Consider the following 20484-nt stretch of genomic DNA (forward strand, 5'->3'; position numbering starts at 1 on the left):
CAACTCAAATGTCTGTCAACAGATAAATGATAGTCACTAAAATACTACTTGGCAATAAAAGAGAATAAAGGGCTGTTATATACAGGAACATGAATGAAATTCAAAAACATTTTGTTGAGTGAATGAAGTCAGACCTGAAAGAGTGCAATATTCTGGTTCCACTTATGTGAAGACCAAGCAAGCAAAACAGGTGGCCTGCAGTTGCCCGTGATGGATTTGAAGAGGGCACACAGACACTCTCTGGGGTTCTTACATGTTCTATATCTCTTTTTAAGATTATTTATTTACTTAATATTTTTTTGCCTGCACTGGGTCTTCATTGCTGCTAGCAGGCTTTCTTTAGTTGTGGTGAGGGCTTCCCTGGTGGCTCAGAGGTTAAAGCGTCTGCCTGCAATATAGGAGACCTGGGTTTGATCCCTGGGTCAGGAAGATCCCCTGGAGAAGGAAATGGCAACCCACTCCAGTACTCTTGCCTGGAAAATCCCATGGACAAGAGAAACCTGGTAGACTACAGTCCATGGGATCGCAAAGAGTCGGACACGACTGAGCGACTTCACTCACTTCTCTTGTTGTAGACCTTGGGCTCTAGGCACGCTGGCTTCATTAGTTGGAGCTCAGGGGCTCTAGATCACAGGCTTAGTAGTTGTGGCGCATGGGCTTAGTTGCCCTGTGGTATGTGGAATCTTCCCAGACCAGGGATCAAACCCGTGTCCCCATTGGCAGGCAGATTCTTAACCGCTGGACCATCAGGGAACTCCAAAATGTTCTATATCTTGATTGAGATGGTGGTTGCAGGGTCCCATATTTTCATTAAAACATTAAATCATGCATTTAAGATCTGTGTATTTTACTTTATGAAACTTTTGCCTCAGCTTTTAACAAAAACAGGCCTATGTGGCATTCTAATTAGCCCCAATATCCATTCTCTTCTCCTTTCGTAACAGTAGATGTCTTATGCAATGACCTGATGCCTTAGGTAATTCTCATAAGGTGCCTGAAAATTTTTAACAAGTTGCTCTGTAGGGGAAAAAAGTCCTGATCTGTAACATTTGCACATTTCTGTGATAGAAATACTTCCATCCAGGCTGATTTCAAGCTGTTCAGTTCAGTTCAGTTCAGTTGCTCAGTCGTGTCCAACTCTTTGTGACCCCCATGAATCGCAGCATGCCAGGCCTCCCTGTCTATCACCAACTCCTGGAATTTACCCAAACTCATGTCCATCAAGTCGGTGATGCCATCCAGCCATCTCATCCTCTGTCGTCCCCTTCTCCTCCTGCCCGCAATCTCTCCCAGCATCAGGGTCTTTTCCAGTGAGTCAACTCTTCGCATGAGGTGGCCAGAGTATTGGAGTTTCAGCTTCAACATCAGTCCTTCCAATGAACACCTAGGACTGATCTCCTTTAGGATGGACTGGTTGGATCTCCTTGCAGTCCAAGGGACTCTCAAGAGTCTTCTTCAACACTACAGTTCAAAAGCATCAATTCTTTGGTACTCAGCTTTCTTCAGTCCAACTCTCACATCCATACATGACCACTGGAAAAACCATAGCCTTGCCTAGACGGACCTTTGTTGACAAAATAATGTCTCTGCTTTTTTAATATGCTATCTAGGTTGGTCATAACTTTCCTTCCAAGGAGTAAGCGTCTTTTAATTTCATGGCTTCAATCACCATCTGCAGTGATTTTGGAGCCCCCCAAAATAAAGTCTGACACTGTTTTCACTGTTTCCCCATCTATTTCCCATGAAGTGATGGGACCAGATGCCATGATCTGAATACTGAGCTTTAAGCCAACTTTTTCACTCTCCTCTTTCACTTTCATCAAGAGGCTTTTTAGCTCCTCTTCAGTTTCTGCCACAAGGGTGGTGTCATCTGCATATCTGAGGTTATTGATATTTCTCCCAGCAATCTTGATTCCAGCTTGTGCTTCTTCCAGCCCAGCGTTTCTCATGATGTACTCTGCATATAAGTTAAATAACATGACATTATTGAGTCTGGAGTTGTGCAGAGATGTGCACCATTATACGGAATTTCTACCATACAGCTGCAGTAGGCATAACCTCAAAAGCACAGGTAAATACAGTAAAATAATGAAAAAGTGATGGATTTCGATTATTTATTACCTTTGTTTTTAATGTAATTTCTTTAACTGTAGGCTTTATACTTTAATTTTTAATAATAATAGTAATTTTAAACAAATAGCTCACAAAATTGCTGCAAATTAACAACTGGCTCTCATGAACTGGTACAAGACAGCTCCAGCACCCACTGGATCATTTCTCTAGAAGCAAATTCTGAGACAGGGATTCATGTTCAAACATTTAAGAGGGTTATTTTCAGGGGAAATCTGTATGAGTGTGAAGGAAGCAGGATAGGAATGGGGAAGAAGTTAGTAAGAAAGTGATGATAGGTGAAGTCTATGCTTAGCATAGTTCTGGGATCTGTGTTATACTAGAGAATTCTTCCAGTCTTAAGGCACAGGAGCTGGGCTTTTGTGCCCTAGTACCATTAAATCATTGGGCACATTGGAAGCCAGGATGACTGGAAGGATCAGAAGTAGGAATGCAACTCCTTGTCACCTCCTGTAATGAGACTCCATGTTCCCAAAGGTAAACCTCCTGAGAATGATGCAGGTGTGAGTTCTTAGTAGCTGTAACCAGAGCAGTTTGGGGATGGGTACACCAAACAGGTAAAAATGTATCCTGAGTGATCTGTGTGGTCACCCACTTAAAAATTACCTTTGTCAGCTTCCCTTGAAGCTTAGGGGGACCATGTCTCTAATTTATGTTTCATTAGTTGTAAATAGAAGTAACGTGTGCTATTGGGGGGATGGGCCTTTCAAAGGGACATGGGCAGACTTTCTTGGCTCTTTCCCCTCCCCAAAGTGGAAGATGAGAAAGATGGAGGTGCCATCTTGGATGCAGAGGTGTATGCCCATTTTAAGGGTGGCAGAAACTGACCTGGGTTGCCTAGAGTTGGACTGGTATGAGAGAAGTAAACTGTATTAAACCACTATATCTTCGGATATCTCTGTTACCACATTTTAGCCTGTACCTTAACAGATAAAGTGAGCAAAGAAGAAAAAACAGATATCTAAAATCATGACTGTGTAAACAATTTATAATTTTTAGTTAGTTTTTTTTAAAGCAAGACAGGACTAACCAAAACAGAATGAGAGAATGTTCATGAAGAGCAAAGAGAACATGTTCATTACAGAAGAAATATAATTGTTTGTACATGACCTGGTTGTCAATATAGAAACCCACCAAAATCTACAAACTGTCCAAACTGATAAAGTAACTTGATAGCATTAGTAAATAAAAGAATAACATAAAATTGCATTTCTGAAAGATGTCCGTGGCTTAATGGAAACATTTATGAAATTTTACTGAAAGATGTGAAGGTAGATCTAAATAGGAGAGATACCCCCAAGTTCATGAACAGGAAAGGGTAATACCATGAAGATGGCAGTTCTCCCCAAGATGGTCTTTAGATTTAATGCAATTCAAATAGAATGTTCAACAGTTTAAATAATTGTCAAACTTATTTTAAAACTTGTATGGCGTACCAAGAGTAGCCAAAACCCTAATGAAGAAGTTGAGGTAGGAGAATGCATTCTCTCACCTGTTGATGTGCAAAAGCTCTGGTGGTCAAGAAACCATAGTACTGGCACAGAGATAGGTGAATTGAATGATGGAAAGCCTAGAGAGGTCGGAAACAGACTCAGTGTCTATGAACACGTATATATATAAAAGAGGTGACATTGTTGGTGAATGGGGGCATAGTAGGCCTTTCAATACACAGTGTTAGGAGACATGGTTAAGTAGAAAAAAATGAAACTGAATTCCTGTCTCATGCTATATATTTAATAAATACGTGGATCAAAGACTAAACATGAAAAACAAAAGTTTAAAACTTTCAGAAGAAAATATAGGACAGTACCTTTTAAGACCCCAAAAGCATAAATGATAAAGAAAAAGATGGTTACTTCTGATTGCATTATAGTTAAGTAACTTTTGTTCATCAAAACGTGTAATCAAGTGAAAAGACAAATCATGATTATGAATGATAATTGAAATACACATTACTAACAAAGCATTCAGTTCAGTCACTCAGTTGTGTCTGACTAAGACCCCATGGACTGCAGCATGCCAGACTTCCCTGTCCATCACCGTCTCCTGGAGCTTGCTCAAACTCATGTCCATCGAGTTGGTGATGCCATCCAGCCACCTCATCCTCTATTGTCCTTTTCTCCTTCTGCCTTCAATCTTTCCCAGCATCAGGGTTTTTTCCATTGAGTCAGTTCTTCACATCAGGTGGCTGAAGTATTGCAGCTTCATCTTCAGCATCAGTCCTTCCAATGAATATTCAGGACTTATTTCCTTTAGGATGGACTGGTTGGATCTCCTTGCAGTGCAAGGGACTCTCAAGAGTCTTCTCCAACACCAACACTCCAACAAAGGATTAGGATAAAAAAAACTAAACAGAAAGTACTTTAAAATCAGCTCAAATGTAAAACCGAATAGATGTGAGCAAACATCTTATAGAAAGAAGGCACAGATGACAAGTAAGGATATGGAATACACTGAACTTCAGAAATTTATCTTTCACTTCTAATGGATCTTTTCAAACTATGCATAATTTTGTAAATCATTGAAAAATATTGGTTCACTTTGTTATATAAAATTCCCAAATGTTGACACATTTCATTACATACTATCAAAAAATCACACTCACCCATGTTACCACTGTTGTCAGAAAAGTATTTAATTATTGGAAAGGTGTTGAAATCATGATAGCAAATATATTTCCGAAACTTTTCCCCTCTAAGCTCAAATCTTCTCATTGGCAACAAATACTGTCACTTGTTTTCTTAAAATTTGCAGACTCTTTTAAAAAACTTTATTCTTTATTTATATGAGCATATGTTTGCCAAATACGCAGGTCTAAATGACCACAATTTATTAGTCACTCTTTCAAGTAAAACTGATGTCCCATGATAAAAACTGATAATTCAGCTTAACAGATGTGCAGTTTGCTTGAGTGAACATCCTACTTTTTTATACAGTAGAAGTGCTTTGTGCATAATCATTTCATTACCCCAAATCTTAAATAAATGTGGACCAAAAGGTCACTACTTAATAAAATTAATCATTCTTACTTCCCCATCAAGGACATTTGAAAAGTGAATCATTTTTACTTCCCCATCAAGGACATTTGAAAAGTTGATTGATTTCAGAAGTGGGATGTCACTCTTAACATTATGTTGCAATATATAAAACTCTTATCTTGCTGAGGACTCATTCTGTGTGTCTTTCTCTCCCTGGCTAGCTTTGGAGAAGCAAGCTGCCGTGAGTCCCACAGGAACAGAAAACAAATTCAGGCAACAACTGATTGAGCCTGGATGGAAACTCTTCTCCAGTTGAGTCTCCTGATGGATGAGAACCTGGCCCTGGCTGACAACTTGATTGCAGCCTTACAGAAGACCCAGGTAAACTGTGCCTGGACTCCTGGTCCACAGGAACTGGAAGATAGTAAACGTGTAGTAAATGTGTTTTAAGCCACTGATTTTGTATTTGTTACAGAACAGAGAAAACGAATACAAAGGTCATTCCAATATTTGATCTAACTTCTGTATAATGAAGTTTATGATTGTTCCAGTGATCGTTTCATCATGGACCTACTTGGCACCTTCCTGATCAAAAAGCAGGCCCCTGTATGTCAGGTGATGTTACTCAGGATTCCATAATGGTAAGTTACACGTTTCATGGGTCCACTGATAGCGGTGTCAGCAAAGGCATTATCAACAGGCAATGCTAGCTGTATAAAGAATATACATGTGTATCCATAACTACTCAATGAGGTTCTAGTGCCACAGCTGTCTCTTTTCAGCTGGCACTAAGATTTTGAGCCCATCTGTGAGCCAGGCCCAGGTTTTTTCTTCTTTCATCAATTGGTCATAGGATACTGCCTATCAGGCTATGAGTGTGAACTGACGGAGAAGCTTCAGTTCAATACAGATAAGTGCCATGATGGGGCATGGTGGTGTCTACACCTTTTCTTTGCACAGCTTACTTGTGATTTCAGGACCTGCCATGATCTAATCCCAAATATATGGCTTCCAGTGACTGATGAATTGCTTTTTCCAACTGAGTTTATGACTTCAGTTCAGTTCAGTTCAGTTCAGTCGCTCAGTTGTGTCCGACTCTTTGCGACCCCATGAATTGCAGCACGCTAGGCCTCCCTGTCCATCACCATCTCCTGGAGTTCACTTAGACTCATGTCCATCGAGTCTGTGATGCCATCCAGCCATCTCATCCTGGGTCGTCCCCTTCTCTTCCTGCCCCCATCCCTCCCAGCATCAGAGTCTTTTCTAATGAGTCAACTCTTCGCATGAGGTGGCCAAAGTACTGGAGCTTCAGCTTTAGCATCATTCTTTCCAAAGAAATCCCAGGGTTGATCTCCTTCAGAATGGACTGGTTGGATCTCCTTGCAGTCCGAGGGACTCTCAAGAGTCTTCTCCAACACCACAGTTCAAACGCATCAATTCTTTGGCGCTCAGTCTTCTTCACAGTCCAACTCTCACATCCATACATGACCACAGGAAAAACCATAGCCTTGACTAGATGGACCTTACTCGGCAAAGTAACGTCCCTGCTTTTGAATATACTATCTAGGTTGGTCATAACTTTTCTTCCAAGGAGTAAGCGTCTTTTAATTTCATGGCTGCAGTCATCATCTGCAGTGATTTTGGAGCCCCCCAAAATAAAGTCTGACACTGTTTCTACTGTTTCCCCATCTATTTCCCATGAAGTGATGATCTTCGTTTTCTGGATGTTGAGCTTTAAGCCAACTTTTTCACTCTCCACTTTCACTTTCATCAAGAGGCTGTTTAGCTCCTCTTCACTTTCTGCCATAAGGGTGGTGTCTTCTGCATATCTGAGGTTATTGATATTTCTCCCAGCAATCTTGATTCCAGCTTGTGTTTCTTCCAGTCCAGTGTTTCTCATGATGTACCTGCATATAAGTTAAATAAGCAAGGTGACAATATACAGCCTTGACGTACTCTTTTTCCTATTTGGAACTAGTCTGTTGTTCCATGTCCAATTCTAACTGTTGCTTCTTGGCCTGCATACAGATTTCTCAAGAGGCAGGTTAGGTGGTCTGGATTCCCATCTCTTTCAGAAATTTCCATAGTTTATTGTGATCCACACAGTCAAAGGCTTTGGCATAGTCAATAAAGCAGAAATAGATGTTTTTCTGGAACTTTCTTGCTTTATCCGTGATCCAGCGGATGTTGGGAATTTGATGTCTGGTTCCTCTGCCTTTTCTAAAACCAGCTTGAACATCAGGGATTTCACGGTTCACATATTGCTGAAGTCTGGCTTGGAGAATTTTGAGCATTACTTTACTAGCATGTGAGATGAGTGCAATTGTGTGGTAGTTTGAGCATTCTTTGGCATTGCCTTCCTTTGGGATTGGAATGAAAACTGACCTTTTCCAGTCCTGTGGCCACTGCTGAGTTTTCCAAAGTTGCTGGCATATTGAGTGCAGCACTTTCACAGCATCATCTTTCAGGATTTGAAACAGCTCAACTGGAATTCCATCACCTCCACTAGCTTTGTTCGTAGTGATGCTTTCCAAGGCCCACTTGACTTCACATTCCAGGATGTCTGGCTCTAGATTAGTGATCACATCATCATGATTATCTGGGTCGTGAAGATTTTTTTGTACAGTTCTTCTGTGTATTCTTGCCACCTCTTCTTAATATCTTCTGCTTCTGTTAGGTCCATACCATTTCTGTTCTTTATCGAGCCCATCTTTGCATGAAATGTTCCCTTGGTATCTCTAATTTTCTTGAAGAGATCTCTAGTCTTTCCCATTCTGTTGTTTTCCTCTATTTCTTTGCATTGATTGCTGAGGAAGGCTTTCTTATCTCTTCTTACTATTCTTTGGAACTCTGCATTCAGATGCTTATGTCTTTCCTTTTCTCCTTTGCTTTTTGCCTCTCTTCTTTTCACAGCTATTTGTAAGGCCTCCCCAGACAGCCATTTTGCTTTTTTGCATTTCTTTTCCATGGGGATGGTCTTGATCCCTGTCTCCTGTACAATGTCACGAACCTCATTCCATAGTTCATCAGGCACTCTATCTATCAGATCTAGACCCTTAAATCTATTTCTCACTTCCACTGTATAATCATAAGGGATTTGATTTAGGTCATACCTGAATGGTCTAGTGGTTTTCCCTACTTTCTTCAATTTAAGTCTGAATGTGGCAATGAGTTCATGATCTGAGCCACAGTCAGCTCCCGGTCTTGTTTTTGTTGACTGTATATAGCTTCTCCATCTTTGGCTGCAAAGAATATAATCAATCTGATTTCGGTGTTGACCATCTGGTGATGTCCATGTGTAGAGTCTTCTCTTGTGTTTTTGGAAGAGGGTGTTTGCTATGACCAGTGCATTTTCTTGGCAAAACTCTATTAGTCTTTGCCCTGCTTCATTCCGCATTCCAAGGCCAAATTTGCCTGTTACTCCAGGTGACTTAGTTTGGCTAAATATTCACCTTATAATAGGAGGCACTGGTCTCTTAGTCACATAATGTCCTGTGGTCTGGCATTTAGTTTCTTTTTCGGATTCAGTAGTGTGCCAGAAGTTGCTTTTCAGAGAATATAGTTTCTTTGCAGCAGAGAGTGTGGTCTTGCTTCAGAACTGTAGGGCTCTATACTGTGACTCTCTAATTAGGACATAGCAAAGACTTCTTACAAGCATTTTAATTCACCACAGCAAACTTTAGCACCATAGGATTTTCCAGGTCATACCGACCAATACTTTGGCCACTTGATGTGAAGAACTGACTCACTGGAAAAGATCCTGATGTTGGGCAAAATTGAAGGCAGGAGGAGAAGGGGATGACAGAGGATGAGATGGTTGGATGGCATCACCAACTCAATGGACACGAGTTTGAGCAAACTCTGGGAGTTGGTGATGGACAGGGAAGCCTTGCATCCATGGGGTCGCAAAGAGTCGGACATGACTGAGCGACTGAACTGATAGACCAAGTGGGGCTTCCAAGGTGGTGCTGGTAGTAACGAACTCTCTTGCCAATGCAGGAGACATAAGAGACGTGGGTTTGATCCCTGGGTTGGGAAGATTCCCTGAAGGAGGGAGGGCATGGCAATGCACTCCATTATTCTTGCCCGGAGAATCCCATGGACAGAGGAGCCTGGCGGGCTGCAGTCCATCAGCTCGCAAAAAGAGTCGGACATGACCGAAGCGACTGAGCCCAGCACAGCCCGACGTGGCGGCTTCTATCACAGTCTGACTTTGCCTCTCTCTTCTTTCAAAAATCTATTGAGTTCTCTTCCTAGTGACTTTTAAAAATTAGTTTATTTCTTTTTTTCGTCTGTCTGTGCAGTCTCCGTTGCTGTGAGGGCTTTTCTCTAGCTGTGGCAAGCAGGAGCGACTCCCTAGTCCCAGTGCATAGGTTTTTCATTGCAGCGGCGTCTCTGATCACAGAGCACGGGCTCTACGACTCGCAGACTTTAGTACTTGTGGCATGTGGGCTCAGTAGCTGCAGCTTCCAGGCTCCAGAGCACAGAATCAGTAGTTGAGACGCACATCTTGGTTGCTCACGTCATGCGAGGTCTTCCCAGATCAGGGATCAATCCCATGTCTCCTGCATTGGCAGGCAGACTCTTTACCACTGAGTCACTGAGGAAGCCCCTGATTTTGTCTCTTGACAGGAGGAACTGCAAAGCATTGTGGCCACTTTATGTATGCAATCTAGGTTAATCTTCTTTTCCCAAGAGTTTTAAATTTTATCACATTTTCTTTGCCATGTAAGGTAATATAGTTACAAATTCTAGTGATTAGAATGGGAATTTCTCTGGGAAGCCATTATTCTGTCTATTACAAGGTTGTTTCCAGATGTTGGCTACCATGAATTTAGCCACTATAAACATTTGTCAAAGTATCTGTGTGTTTGTGCCTGTATGAGTGTGTACATAAATCTTTATTTCACTGGGATAAATGCCCAGGAGTGCAGTTACTGAGTCATATGGTAATTGCACATTATGTTTTATAAGAAACTGCCGATCTGTTTCCCAAAGTGGCTATAATATTTTACATTCCTACCATGGTGTATGAGTGGTCCAGCATATCTGCATCTGTGTCAGTATTTGGTGTTGTCACAATTTTCAAGGTTTAGCCAGTCTATTAGATGTGTAGTGATAGCTCACTGTGATTTTAATTTGCATTTTACCAATGGTTCTTTAAATGTGGATGTCAGGTTTTAAAAAGATATCAATATCATGCCTAACTCAGTGTTGCTAACGTTCAGTGCAGCGTTTAAATTGAGGAATTTAAATTTTTACTGCCAACAAGAAGGGGAGGGAAATGCCAGGAAAGGCCTAATCCAGGCCTACAGGGAGTGATGGACGCATCTCTGTGCGGCAGTGGTATGGCTGTCACTCTCTATGGCCAGGGACCTTGGCCAGGGGATGGCAGGCATCTGGGAGCCCCTCACTAATGAGTCCGCTCAGAGCCAGGGAAGAGAAAGGACTCGCCTAAGTCACAACTCTGTGGCGCTGCCTGGCCCAGGCCCCGCCCCACTGATGACCCCACAGGTGGGGGCGGGGCGGGACGGGTTTCCCCCCACGGAGCCCTGTTTCCCCACCATCAGGAGGGCAGGCGTGCAGCTGCCGCGAGGGGGCGCCGCAGAGCCTGGAGGCGACTACCGGAGGTGCCATGGCGTCTCCTGGTGTGCTCCAGAGCGGCAGCGGCTCCCTGGGCCTCCTGGTCTGGCTCCTGGCCCTTCAACCTTGGCTCAGTGAGGCCGTGGTGGGCGGGGATGGGGAGCAGGGCAGGGCAGCTCTGCCCTCACCCTCTCCACCTACCTTGGGGGGTGGTCGCGAGGACCCAGGAGCACGCCGTTGGAAGCTGCCTCCTCCAGGAGCCCCGGGAACTTCCGGGGCCCCTGAATCCCGCATGACTTCGGTAGCCCCTAATTTGGTGGCGTTTACCTTAAAGGACTCTGATTCATACAAGGCTATGACACCCTCACAGACACCAGGAGAGACCCAAAAACCCCTCTTTCCTTCAGGTGATGTTTCCTGGCCAAGCCCTGTGGCAGAGAACTAGCCTGGTGTGAGGGGCAGGTGCCCCTGCCCTTGGGGAGGAGACTCTCAGGGGGCACAAGTTTTCCCTGGGCCATCTGAGCAGACCCAACTCTGCCCCTGAGATCTGAGAGGACATGGCCATTCTCTGAGGAGTCTTAGGGGAATACAGACCTGGCCTGGGGCTCGGAGGGGACATGGCTTTGTTCTGAGGGTTCTGAGACTTTTGAGGCTCATCAGGCTCTAGAGGCAGTGGTGTCAGTGGCTTTTACTTTCAGTCCTCTCCCTTCACTGACCTGCTCTAGCATGTGGCCGTCGGACTTCGAGGATAGTTGGTGGAAGGCCGGCCGCAGAGAAGAAGTGGCCGTGGCAGGTCAGCCTGCAGGTCAATCAAAGACACATATGCGGAGGCTCCCTCATTGCCAGTCGGTGGGTGTTGACCGCAGCCCATTGCATATTTGGGTGAGTTTTGGGGGCTCTGGGCTTTTGGCTTCAGGTCAGGCCTGGAGCCAGTCCTAACCCCTTCCTGAGCTTCCTCTTCCTCATCTGAAACCAAGGGTCACAGTCCCAACTATAGCTCTTCAGGCTATAGTCAGAGGTAGGTAATGTTAGGCCCTTGATAGGCTGGAAAGTCAAAACCCCAAATCAGGTTCAAAGCTACTTTTTTTTTTTTTTTTAAAGCCTGTGCGGATTAGCCTTCAAGTCAAGTGGCAAGAAGTGGGGAGAGATGCCAGTTGGGAAACAATATATGTGCAAAGACTTGAAAAAGGAAATATTTAAGGGGAATGGACTGTAGCTGATCAATTTGGCTTTACTTTCAGGGGTTTCAAACTTTAATGAGCATGGGTATACCCACAGAACTTGTTAAAACAATAACTGTGTGTCTCCAACCCCAGAGTTTCTGATTCAGTAGGTCAGGAGTGGGACCTGAGAATTTGTGTTTCTACCAAGCCCTCATATGATGTCAGTGCTGCTCATCTGGGGACCAAACTTTGAGAACCGCTAGATCAGGGGGTCTGGGAAGGGATGTGGTCTGGAGGGAGAGAGGTGACTGATGAGCAGATTTGGAGATAGGACGAGGATAACACCTAGCCTAGAAGATGTGGAAGGGGAGTGTAGAGCTTCCAGGATCTCTCTGCAGCCATGTGGAATACACAGTGAAGATGGGAGACACACAGTTGCAGCATACCTCCGCAAGGGCAGTCACGGTCCCAGTCAAAGACATCGTTATCCACCAATATTTTAATCCTGTCGGACTAATCGAAAATGACATTGCCCTTGCTCTGCTCGCCTTCCCTGTGAATTTCTCCGCGAGCATCCAACCCGTGTGCCTCCCTGAAAAGGCTTTCATGGTCCAAGCTGGTACAGAGTGCTGGGTGACTGGATGGGGAAAAGTAAATGAAGAAGGTGAGACTGTGAAGCAAGATGGCAGCAAACTTGGGCTAGGGAAGGGGCTGCCCGGTGCCCAGGTGTGGGCCTCCAAACTAAAGGGAGAGACAGGGAGGCAATTTTCTAGCAAGTAGGTAAGAGAGGAGGGTGGAGAAGATGCTGGTGGGAGTGATTTGATGGTGTTACAAATTTTTGTTAGTATGGCAGGACCTGGGGTCTGGAGAGACAAGCACAGTGGGTTCTCTCCAGGGTGGATTATTAAACTCAGGGGATGTTGATCTGTCTGCTAATCTGAGCTGTCCCAACTGGAAGTACTGGTCTTGGTGAACAGGGAGCTTCCTGTGACTTAAGAGGCCATTGAATGCTTCTGGAAGAAACTGTAGAGACTTCTATCCCTAGGGAGAGGGTGGATTTGGTACTTTCGGGGCACTATGTGTCTTGAGAGTCTGATCCTGCTCTAAACTAAAAATACTTTACTGATGGACAGGACACCTGTTGTTATTACTAATGATGCTCAGAGTGACAGATATTTAGTTTTGATTTCTCAGGTTGCCTCTATTAGTTCTTCTCTACCTATCTTGGTTTTGAGTCTTACCACTCCTCTCGCCATATCAGCTCTGGGCCTCATGTCCTGTAGTGTCAAACGGGAACAATATCCACTGCCCCTAAGAGGGTGTCTGTATGTGAACACATTGTATAGAGATCCAGAGTGGGTACCAGGAGCACCTGTCTTGTCCCACTAGGCAGATCTAAACTACTCCTACATTCTCTCTACAGACGAATCACAAGATGCTACAGTACAGCTTCAGGAGGCTGAGCTAAACATTCTTCGCTATGAGACTTGTAATGAGGTGCTCAGCGAAAAGTTGGAAAGTCATTTTGATGTGGTCAAGGAGGGGGCTGTCTGTGCTACCAGCTCCAGAGGAAAGGATGCCTGCCAGGTGAGTTCATGGGCCCTTCGCTGCCTTTGCATTTTGGCTGTCCTCCCAGGTGTTCCTCATCCACAGGCAGTAGGGCCTACATGGTCTGGCAGTGCCTCTGTCACCTGTCTTCAAGTTGAGGGTTTAAGGGGACAAGCCGCCAAGGCCCTGCTGGGCTGGTCTGACCTGATGCTTCAGGAGAGAGGACTTCATGCTGCCTAGAGTGAGACAGGGGAGGAGGGGAGAGTCAGGCATGAAATACCAGTAATACAAGTCATGTGTTATAGCCTCTTCTAAGTGACAGGCAATGTAAACAGGTAAGGATTTTATTCATTATTAATGTCTCAGGGTACATACATTTTCTTTGAGAATATTCAGGTTTTGGTATAGACTTTATTGACGCCATACACAACTTGGGTAAATGTTATCAATTCTCAGATCTCATACACATGGAAACCTAGGGCTGCTGGAGCCCTCGTGGTGCCTGGAGAGCCCCACGCACGCCATCTTCCCAGTGCCTTGCAGGGCTACAAGGCTGTCATGACGTTGTCCCTCTTCCATCACTGTGTTTGTCTCTTTCTCTTTGTCTAGGGAGATTCTGGGGGTCCCCTGGTCTGTGAATTTAATAATTCATGGGTCCAAGTGGGGATTGTGAGCTGGGGCATTGGCTGTGGTCGCAGAGGGTATCCAGGAGTTTATACAGAAGTGAGTTTCTACAAGGATTGGATCATTGCTAGAGTGAGTAAGGCCTCTCATACAGACTCAATGGGCTACTTCAGCCTGACTCTGTGTCTGGTGCTGCCTTGGAGCATCCTGCTGACCCCATGATCACCCTGGTCACGTTTCTTCCAGTTTCTGAGTCTTGGACTAGCACTACCTCTGACCTCTGACTCCTACTTTATGCCCTATCCTCAGTTTCATTAAAATCCACTGACCATGTGGAGGTCCACATGACTGAGAAATGGAAGCAAGAAACCTTGAAAGTTTCCCAGCCTGCTGCTCCAGGAACCTACCGCATCTACACCTAACCTGGGTTATGCTCTGCCTGCTGAGAAGGAGTGGCTGAAACAATGCCAGCTGGATGGACAGTGACCTGTGGTGATGCTTCAGGATGCTTTGCCCACATCTTGGAGACCGTCTTCACCTCATCCCTGGCAGCAGCATTATCTGACACTTTATCGTATCAGGGCACATGGTGATTGTAGGGAGACGGCGAGGCCTCACCACGTCCACATGTGACTCAGCTATCTGGGTTGGCCAAAGGTCCCCTGCTTCCCGACGTGGATCCATCTGTGAGGGTCCAGCCTCTGCCACACAAGCCTTCCTGGGGCAGCTCAGTCTTGGAACCCCCTTCCCAGTGCTCCAGTGGCCACATCCAGGCTCACCCCAAGTTGCGTTGAGACATGAAGGAGCACGGAGATTTCTGATGTCAACTCAATAAACGCTTAGAGAGTCTCTCATGTTGTGAAGCTCTGCTCTGCTGAAGGTTCTGGGGCTGCATATGACATGCTGTAGAGAATAGTTTCCCATTGAGCTGAGGGACCTTTTCATGGTGTCCATTACTGTCTAGAAAGTGGGAGATGAGGAGCCTGTCCCTGGATGGAAGTCTGCTGGTGTCTTAGGCAGTGGGTCCAGGGCCTCTTTTAGGCATTAGCGCTCCTCTTGTAGGCGTCAGCACGCTCCAAGCGGGGCTGTTGGAAGTGAGTTTGCATGGGAGCCTGGAGGCAGGAGGGCGGAGATGTGGGTGTGACGGGCTCACACAGCCTTGCACCTCTCGTGCCGCCTTGTAAGGGACATGCCTGGAGGAGACCCAAAGAGCTGAGTTCTCAGGGGTTAGGATAGAGGGTCTGGCTCTGTGTGTGTGTGTGGCTTCTCAATCAGCAGGCCTAGGGTCCCACGGTCACCTGGACTGGCTGCTGATCTTTTCCCAGGCTCTGCGTCCTGTCCACCCATCCTTCCTTGGTCTGTGTTCAAGCTTCCAGATAAAAGTGGACCTCAGAGGAACCATGGGCTTCCCAGGTGGCTCATTGCTAAAGAATCCGCCTGCCAGTGCAGGAGCCGCAGGTTAGATCTTGGGTTGGGAAGATTCCCCTGGAGTAGGAAATGGCACCCCACTCCAATATTCTTGCTTGGGAAACCCCATGGACAGAGGAGCCTGGCAGCTACAGTCCATGGGGTCGCAAAGAGTCCGACATGATTGAGCACACACAGTTACATTCTAGTACTGTTATTTACAGAAATGAAAGTCGCGTGGACTCAGAGGCCTGAGTCTGGCTGTTCCCTGCCATTCTCACCTGCAGCCCTCTTTCAGAACACGCTCCCCTGCTCTGTCCAGTGATGTTCTGCTGCTGAGAATGTCAGTACGGCTCCTCATTTCCTGTTCTCTGCCTCCACATTGGAGAAGGCAATAGCACCCCACTCCGGTACTCTTGCCTGGAAAATCCCATGGACAGAGGAGCCTGGTGGGCTGCAGTCCATGGGGTCGCTAAGAGTTGGACAGGACTGAGCAACTTCACTTTCACTTTTCACTTTCATGCATTGGAGAAGGAAATGGCAACCCACTCCAGTGTTCTTGCCTGGAGAATCCCAGGGACGGGGGAGCCTGGTGGGCTGCTGTCTATGGGGTCGCACAGAGTCGGACACGACTGAAGCGAATTAGCAGCAGCAGCAGCAGCAGCAGCCTCCGCATTGGCTGAGACTCAATATGAGCACTGAGTCCTCCCCAGAGTGTCTCCTGTGGACGACCCTGGGATGTGAAATGTGCTTCTCCTGGGCTCCCCTGACTGGTGGCCCTGGGCAGGTTCCCTACTCTGCTGTCCTCTCGGTGGCATTTTGTGCCCAAGCTTAAGAGGCTCTGTGTCTTCCCGCTTCCAGATCCAGGTTTCAGATAGAGCAATTTCAGGAACTGTTTGGTGAGTGAGCAAGTGAAGGGAAAGTGAATACTGACATCTCCTCTGTCACCTTAGACCTTTCTCTCAGGGCCTCTCAGCTCATTGCTCTGCCCTCCTTTTCCTTCCCAGGTTGTCTTGTCAAAGAGGGGAAATCCCACACGGGAAGCCAATGTTCCAGCCCCTGCTGGAGGAGAAGTCCCAAGCCCTGGGAAGGCTACAACCTCAGTTCGGGTGCAATTTGTTTGCTGATAGGAGAATGTTCTTCCTGTGGTGGGCAAGGCATTTCAGTTCAAGTAACTCAGATGTTGAGCATCAGCCTCTAGGTCCTAGAAACGTCAGGCATGGCCTCGCAGAAGCGAGAGCGGCAACCTCCAGTGTAATGGCAGCCACATTTGCCCTTTCTGGCAAATACACACGGACTTTCTGTTGTGATTAGGAACTAGGCCCTGAGCAGAAATAAGATGTGGGGCTCAGGTGGGAGGGAAGAGGTGGTCATTAGGATGACCCTTAGGTCAGGGCTTGGTGGTGGATGGAACCACCCTCTGAAAGAGCTAGGTAACAGGGAGAGGAGGAGGTTGACAGGTAGGAAGTGAGTTCTAGTAAAAATATTGGACTTGGAAAGACAAGGACACAAAACCCATAGAAAATGCTGCAGGCTTCCAGTCATAAGGATTAGTGAGGCATAGTGATGTGAGTTTCTAATGCCCAAATTGTGGTTTGAAATAATAATTTTCTACCCACAGAAACCAGGGCTTCTTGGAGAAATGGCTTGAGTAATATCCAGGAATGGGCCAGGAAATGTGTGAATTCACCCTGAAATATCCTGTCACACCAGATGGTGAGCAAGGTCTCCAAATGACAAGGATCCTAGGATCATGTCCAAAGGACTCAGGAGCTGAGTAGTGAAGGGTGGCATTTCTGCTAAGTCAGAGATGTCCTCCAGCATCTGTGAATACGGTCATAGCTCCCTCACTGGCGAGCGCTGCACTCAGTTCACTCAAGACGACACCCTTTTGCAGCAGGTAGCCCATGTTAAATGTCTGTCTGTCAAGCAGGAATGTGAAGGCCCAGCCTCCTTGCCTCCTTTCAGGACAACTTGGAAGGGCTTCCTGAAGATCAGCTGAGACCTCAGTTGCAACCCCATGACTGCTAAGCTTCTCCTATTGCCCAGTTCTGCCTCACCTGCCCCCTTCCAGGTGTGAATCCTCCCCAGAGCACTCCTCAACAAACCCTGGCATACAGATCTGTCTCAAAGTGTGTTTCCAGGGGACCGATCTAGGACCCTTGGCCAGGCCAAGGTAGGACAACCTGACGTTCAGTAAGTGCTCCAGTTACCTATTGCTGTGTGACAAAGCACCCTAAGCCCTCATGGTAAAATCATCAGTTTTTGTGGTGATATGTTCTATGAAGCAGCTCTGAGCACTGAATTAGCCAACTCTGAAGAGTTGCTTCTCAGGCAAATGCAGGATTAGACTCCTGGGAACCTCTGATCACAGCATTTTCACTGAGTGATAAATATGTGACCTTATTTTATGTGTCTTTTTGCTTAAAAGCACTTTATTTAATACAGTCTGTTGATTCAGTGCCATTGAACGTGTGGTCAACAGCAGTGTAGTTGATACATGTGTGGAGGTGTCCTAACGCATCTGTTTTCTCTGCAATGCACATCCCAGGCTGGAGCCCTCAGGAGTGCTAGACAGCACTGCAACAGTGTGGGCAGGGCCTTTTAAAACAGTGAAATCACCAGCCAATAGCACAGAAATGCAAAAATATGGCACTGAGTAAACTCAGAGTAGGACATCTGTTTATAATATGAGAGCTGAAACAAGAAACCCCAACACCTTTGGTGACATCAACTAAGAACATCACTTCTACTGTATCTGCTATAAAATATCCCATCATTTTCATTTTTTTCCTCTTATTTTTTCATTTTGAGAAATTTTCTGATGTTGTACTTTGATCTTCTTGTTTCTTTGTTTGATGTTCATTGAGCTTTTTAGATCCCTGGAGTTACGGGACTCGATGGACATGGGTCTGAGTGAACTCCGGGAGATGGTGATGGACAGGGAGGCCTGGCGTGCTGCGATTCATGGGGTTGCCAAGAGTCGGACACGACTGAGCGACTGGACTGAACTGAACTGAACTAGAGTTACAGCTTTTATCATATCTGGAGAGGATTTGCTATTTTTTCTTAGAGTATTTTTGTCTCTTGAAACACTTGGAAGTTCCATGACCCATATGTCTGTCCCCAGCTCACAGTGCTCTGTTTCTTTATGCTTTCTTACTGGTGTTTCATTTGTGATTTTTTTTTTAATTGTCATGCCTTTGAGTTCATTAGTGGCTTCTAGCTGTTTATTATGGTGCTAATCCCATCACAGGGTATGTTTTTCATCTCACACACGCGGGGTCTGATATCTAGAGTCTGATTGGAGTCCTTTTAATCTTTAGCATGTCTACCTAAGGTTTGCGTGTGTCTGTAGGACTCAGTCCGACTGGCTGCTTCACTATTCTTGCCTTGTGCATTTAACGTTTGTGTCAGTTCCGGGTTGGTTGTGATTGGTTGGCTGTTGCCTTGATGGGTTGTATTTTCTCGTTCTTTGAGTGGTGAGTATTACGTGATTAGATACCAGACATTGTGACCTCTACCTGGTGTCTCATATTTCCATATTTTCCCAAAGTATTCCTGGGCTTTATTTTGGGGTGCAGTTAAATTCCTTTGAAACTCTCCCCACTGTCTGCCTGCAGTCCTGCCTCAGGCAGTCAGCAGAGGGTAGTAGGCTCACTCACTCAATCAGCAGTCTGTCCTTTGTGGCCTGGTTTCCAGTGTCTTGAAAAGTGTTGTCTCATATTTTTGTCATTTTTTGGCTTTTTGAGGCAGGAAGGGCAATGCCTATTGGTCTCTCTTGGGCACAGGAGAATTCACAGAGGCATTTAGTAGTATTCTTTAAGGATTAAACATATGCTTAAGTTGCTTCCCTTTTTTCATTTTGTAATATGTTTTTTCTCTTGTTTTCTAGAATGTTGTCTCTTATTAAGCTTTTCAAAGAACGGAGTTCAGATTGTGTCAATCCTCTCTTTAATTTTTCTCTATTTTATTTTCTTCCTGTTCCTGTTCTTCATTATTTCCTCCTTTCTCCCAGACTTTCTCATTGAGCTTACTCTATGGTTTTTCCCCCATTTTTAGTTGAGTTAGCTCATTTGTTATCCGTTGTCTTTGTTTTCTGATATAGTCATGGGTATAAATTCCTTTCTGGGACTACTATGGCCGTATCACATGCAATTTCATAGGTAATGCTTTCCTTGGTATTGATCCCCCAAATGTCAAATTTCCCTCATGATTTCCTAATTAAAAAAAAAATAATTTCCTAATTTTTAAAAGAGGATCAGTATCTAGAGTTTTGGCTTTGTTTCAGGAAGATTTTTTTCTTTTTTCAAGTTGATTTTCATGTTATTGATGCTCATGAACAGAATCAACACATTGGTTCCTTGAGAGTATTGATTTTCTTGAGGGCCTTGATTCTGAAAGTTCTCTATGTGTTCAATAAGAGTGACTGTTCTTTGCTGGTAGTTGTAAAATTCATCATAGTGCAGTTAGGTCTAGGTGATGAGTTGTGAGAGTCAAATAGTCTATATATTTGCTTAATTTTGCCTATGTAAGTTGTCAGCTTCCCAAGAGTAGTATATAAGAAGCCCCAGTTCCCATAAGTTGGTCTCATTTGCTTTACCTTTTAAAGGCTTGTCGTTGCACCCCCTTCTTCATGTCTTGTTCTTACTGTAATTCCTGTTGTCCCTTATACAACCTTTGCCTGAAATGCTTCATCTAATAACCAAATTGTTACTCCTAGCTTTTTTTTTTTTTTTTTTTTTGCTACCAGTGTGAGCTGGCATTTCCCTTTCTATTCCTTTATTTTCCATGTGTCTGTATCTCTTTGTATAAATTTGTCTCTTCGGAGAGTCTATTTCTGGACCTTGCGTTTTCCTCCAATATGAAAGTCCTTTTGTTGTTTGATCTGTTTTACTCACGCACATGTATTGCAGATGCTGCTATATGCAGACTCAAAACTGCTGCTTTCCCCTGTATTTTCTGTTTACCAGACTTTCTTCTTCTTTTTAAAAAAAATCTTTAAATCATTCATTGGGCAGATTGCTTTTCTTTTCTTTTTTTTTTTTTGA

At 44.9% G+C, this 20484-nt stretch overlaps 1 protein-coding gene across 1 annotated transcript; it reads left to right on the top strand.

Annotated features, from left to right (window-relative positions):
* Positions 10744–14590, top strand: LOC108638595 (serine protease 44-like). The gene is made up of 5 exons (XM_018066677.1): positions 10744–10825; positions 11417–11573; positions 12253–12518; positions 13290–13441; positions 14012–14590. The coding sequence occupies exons 1-5, from the start codon at positions 10744–10746 to the stop codon at positions 14246–14248; spliced, it is 894 nt and encodes a 297-aa protein (XP_017922166.1). The 3' UTR covers positions 14249–14590.

The sequence above is a fragment of the Capra hircus genome, chromosome 22 (assembly GCF_001704415.2).
Source record: "Capra hircus breed San Clemente chromosome 22, ASM170441v1, whole genome shotgun sequence".
NCBI lineage: Eukaryota > Metazoa > Chordata > Mammalia > Artiodactyla > Bovidae > Capra > Capra hircus.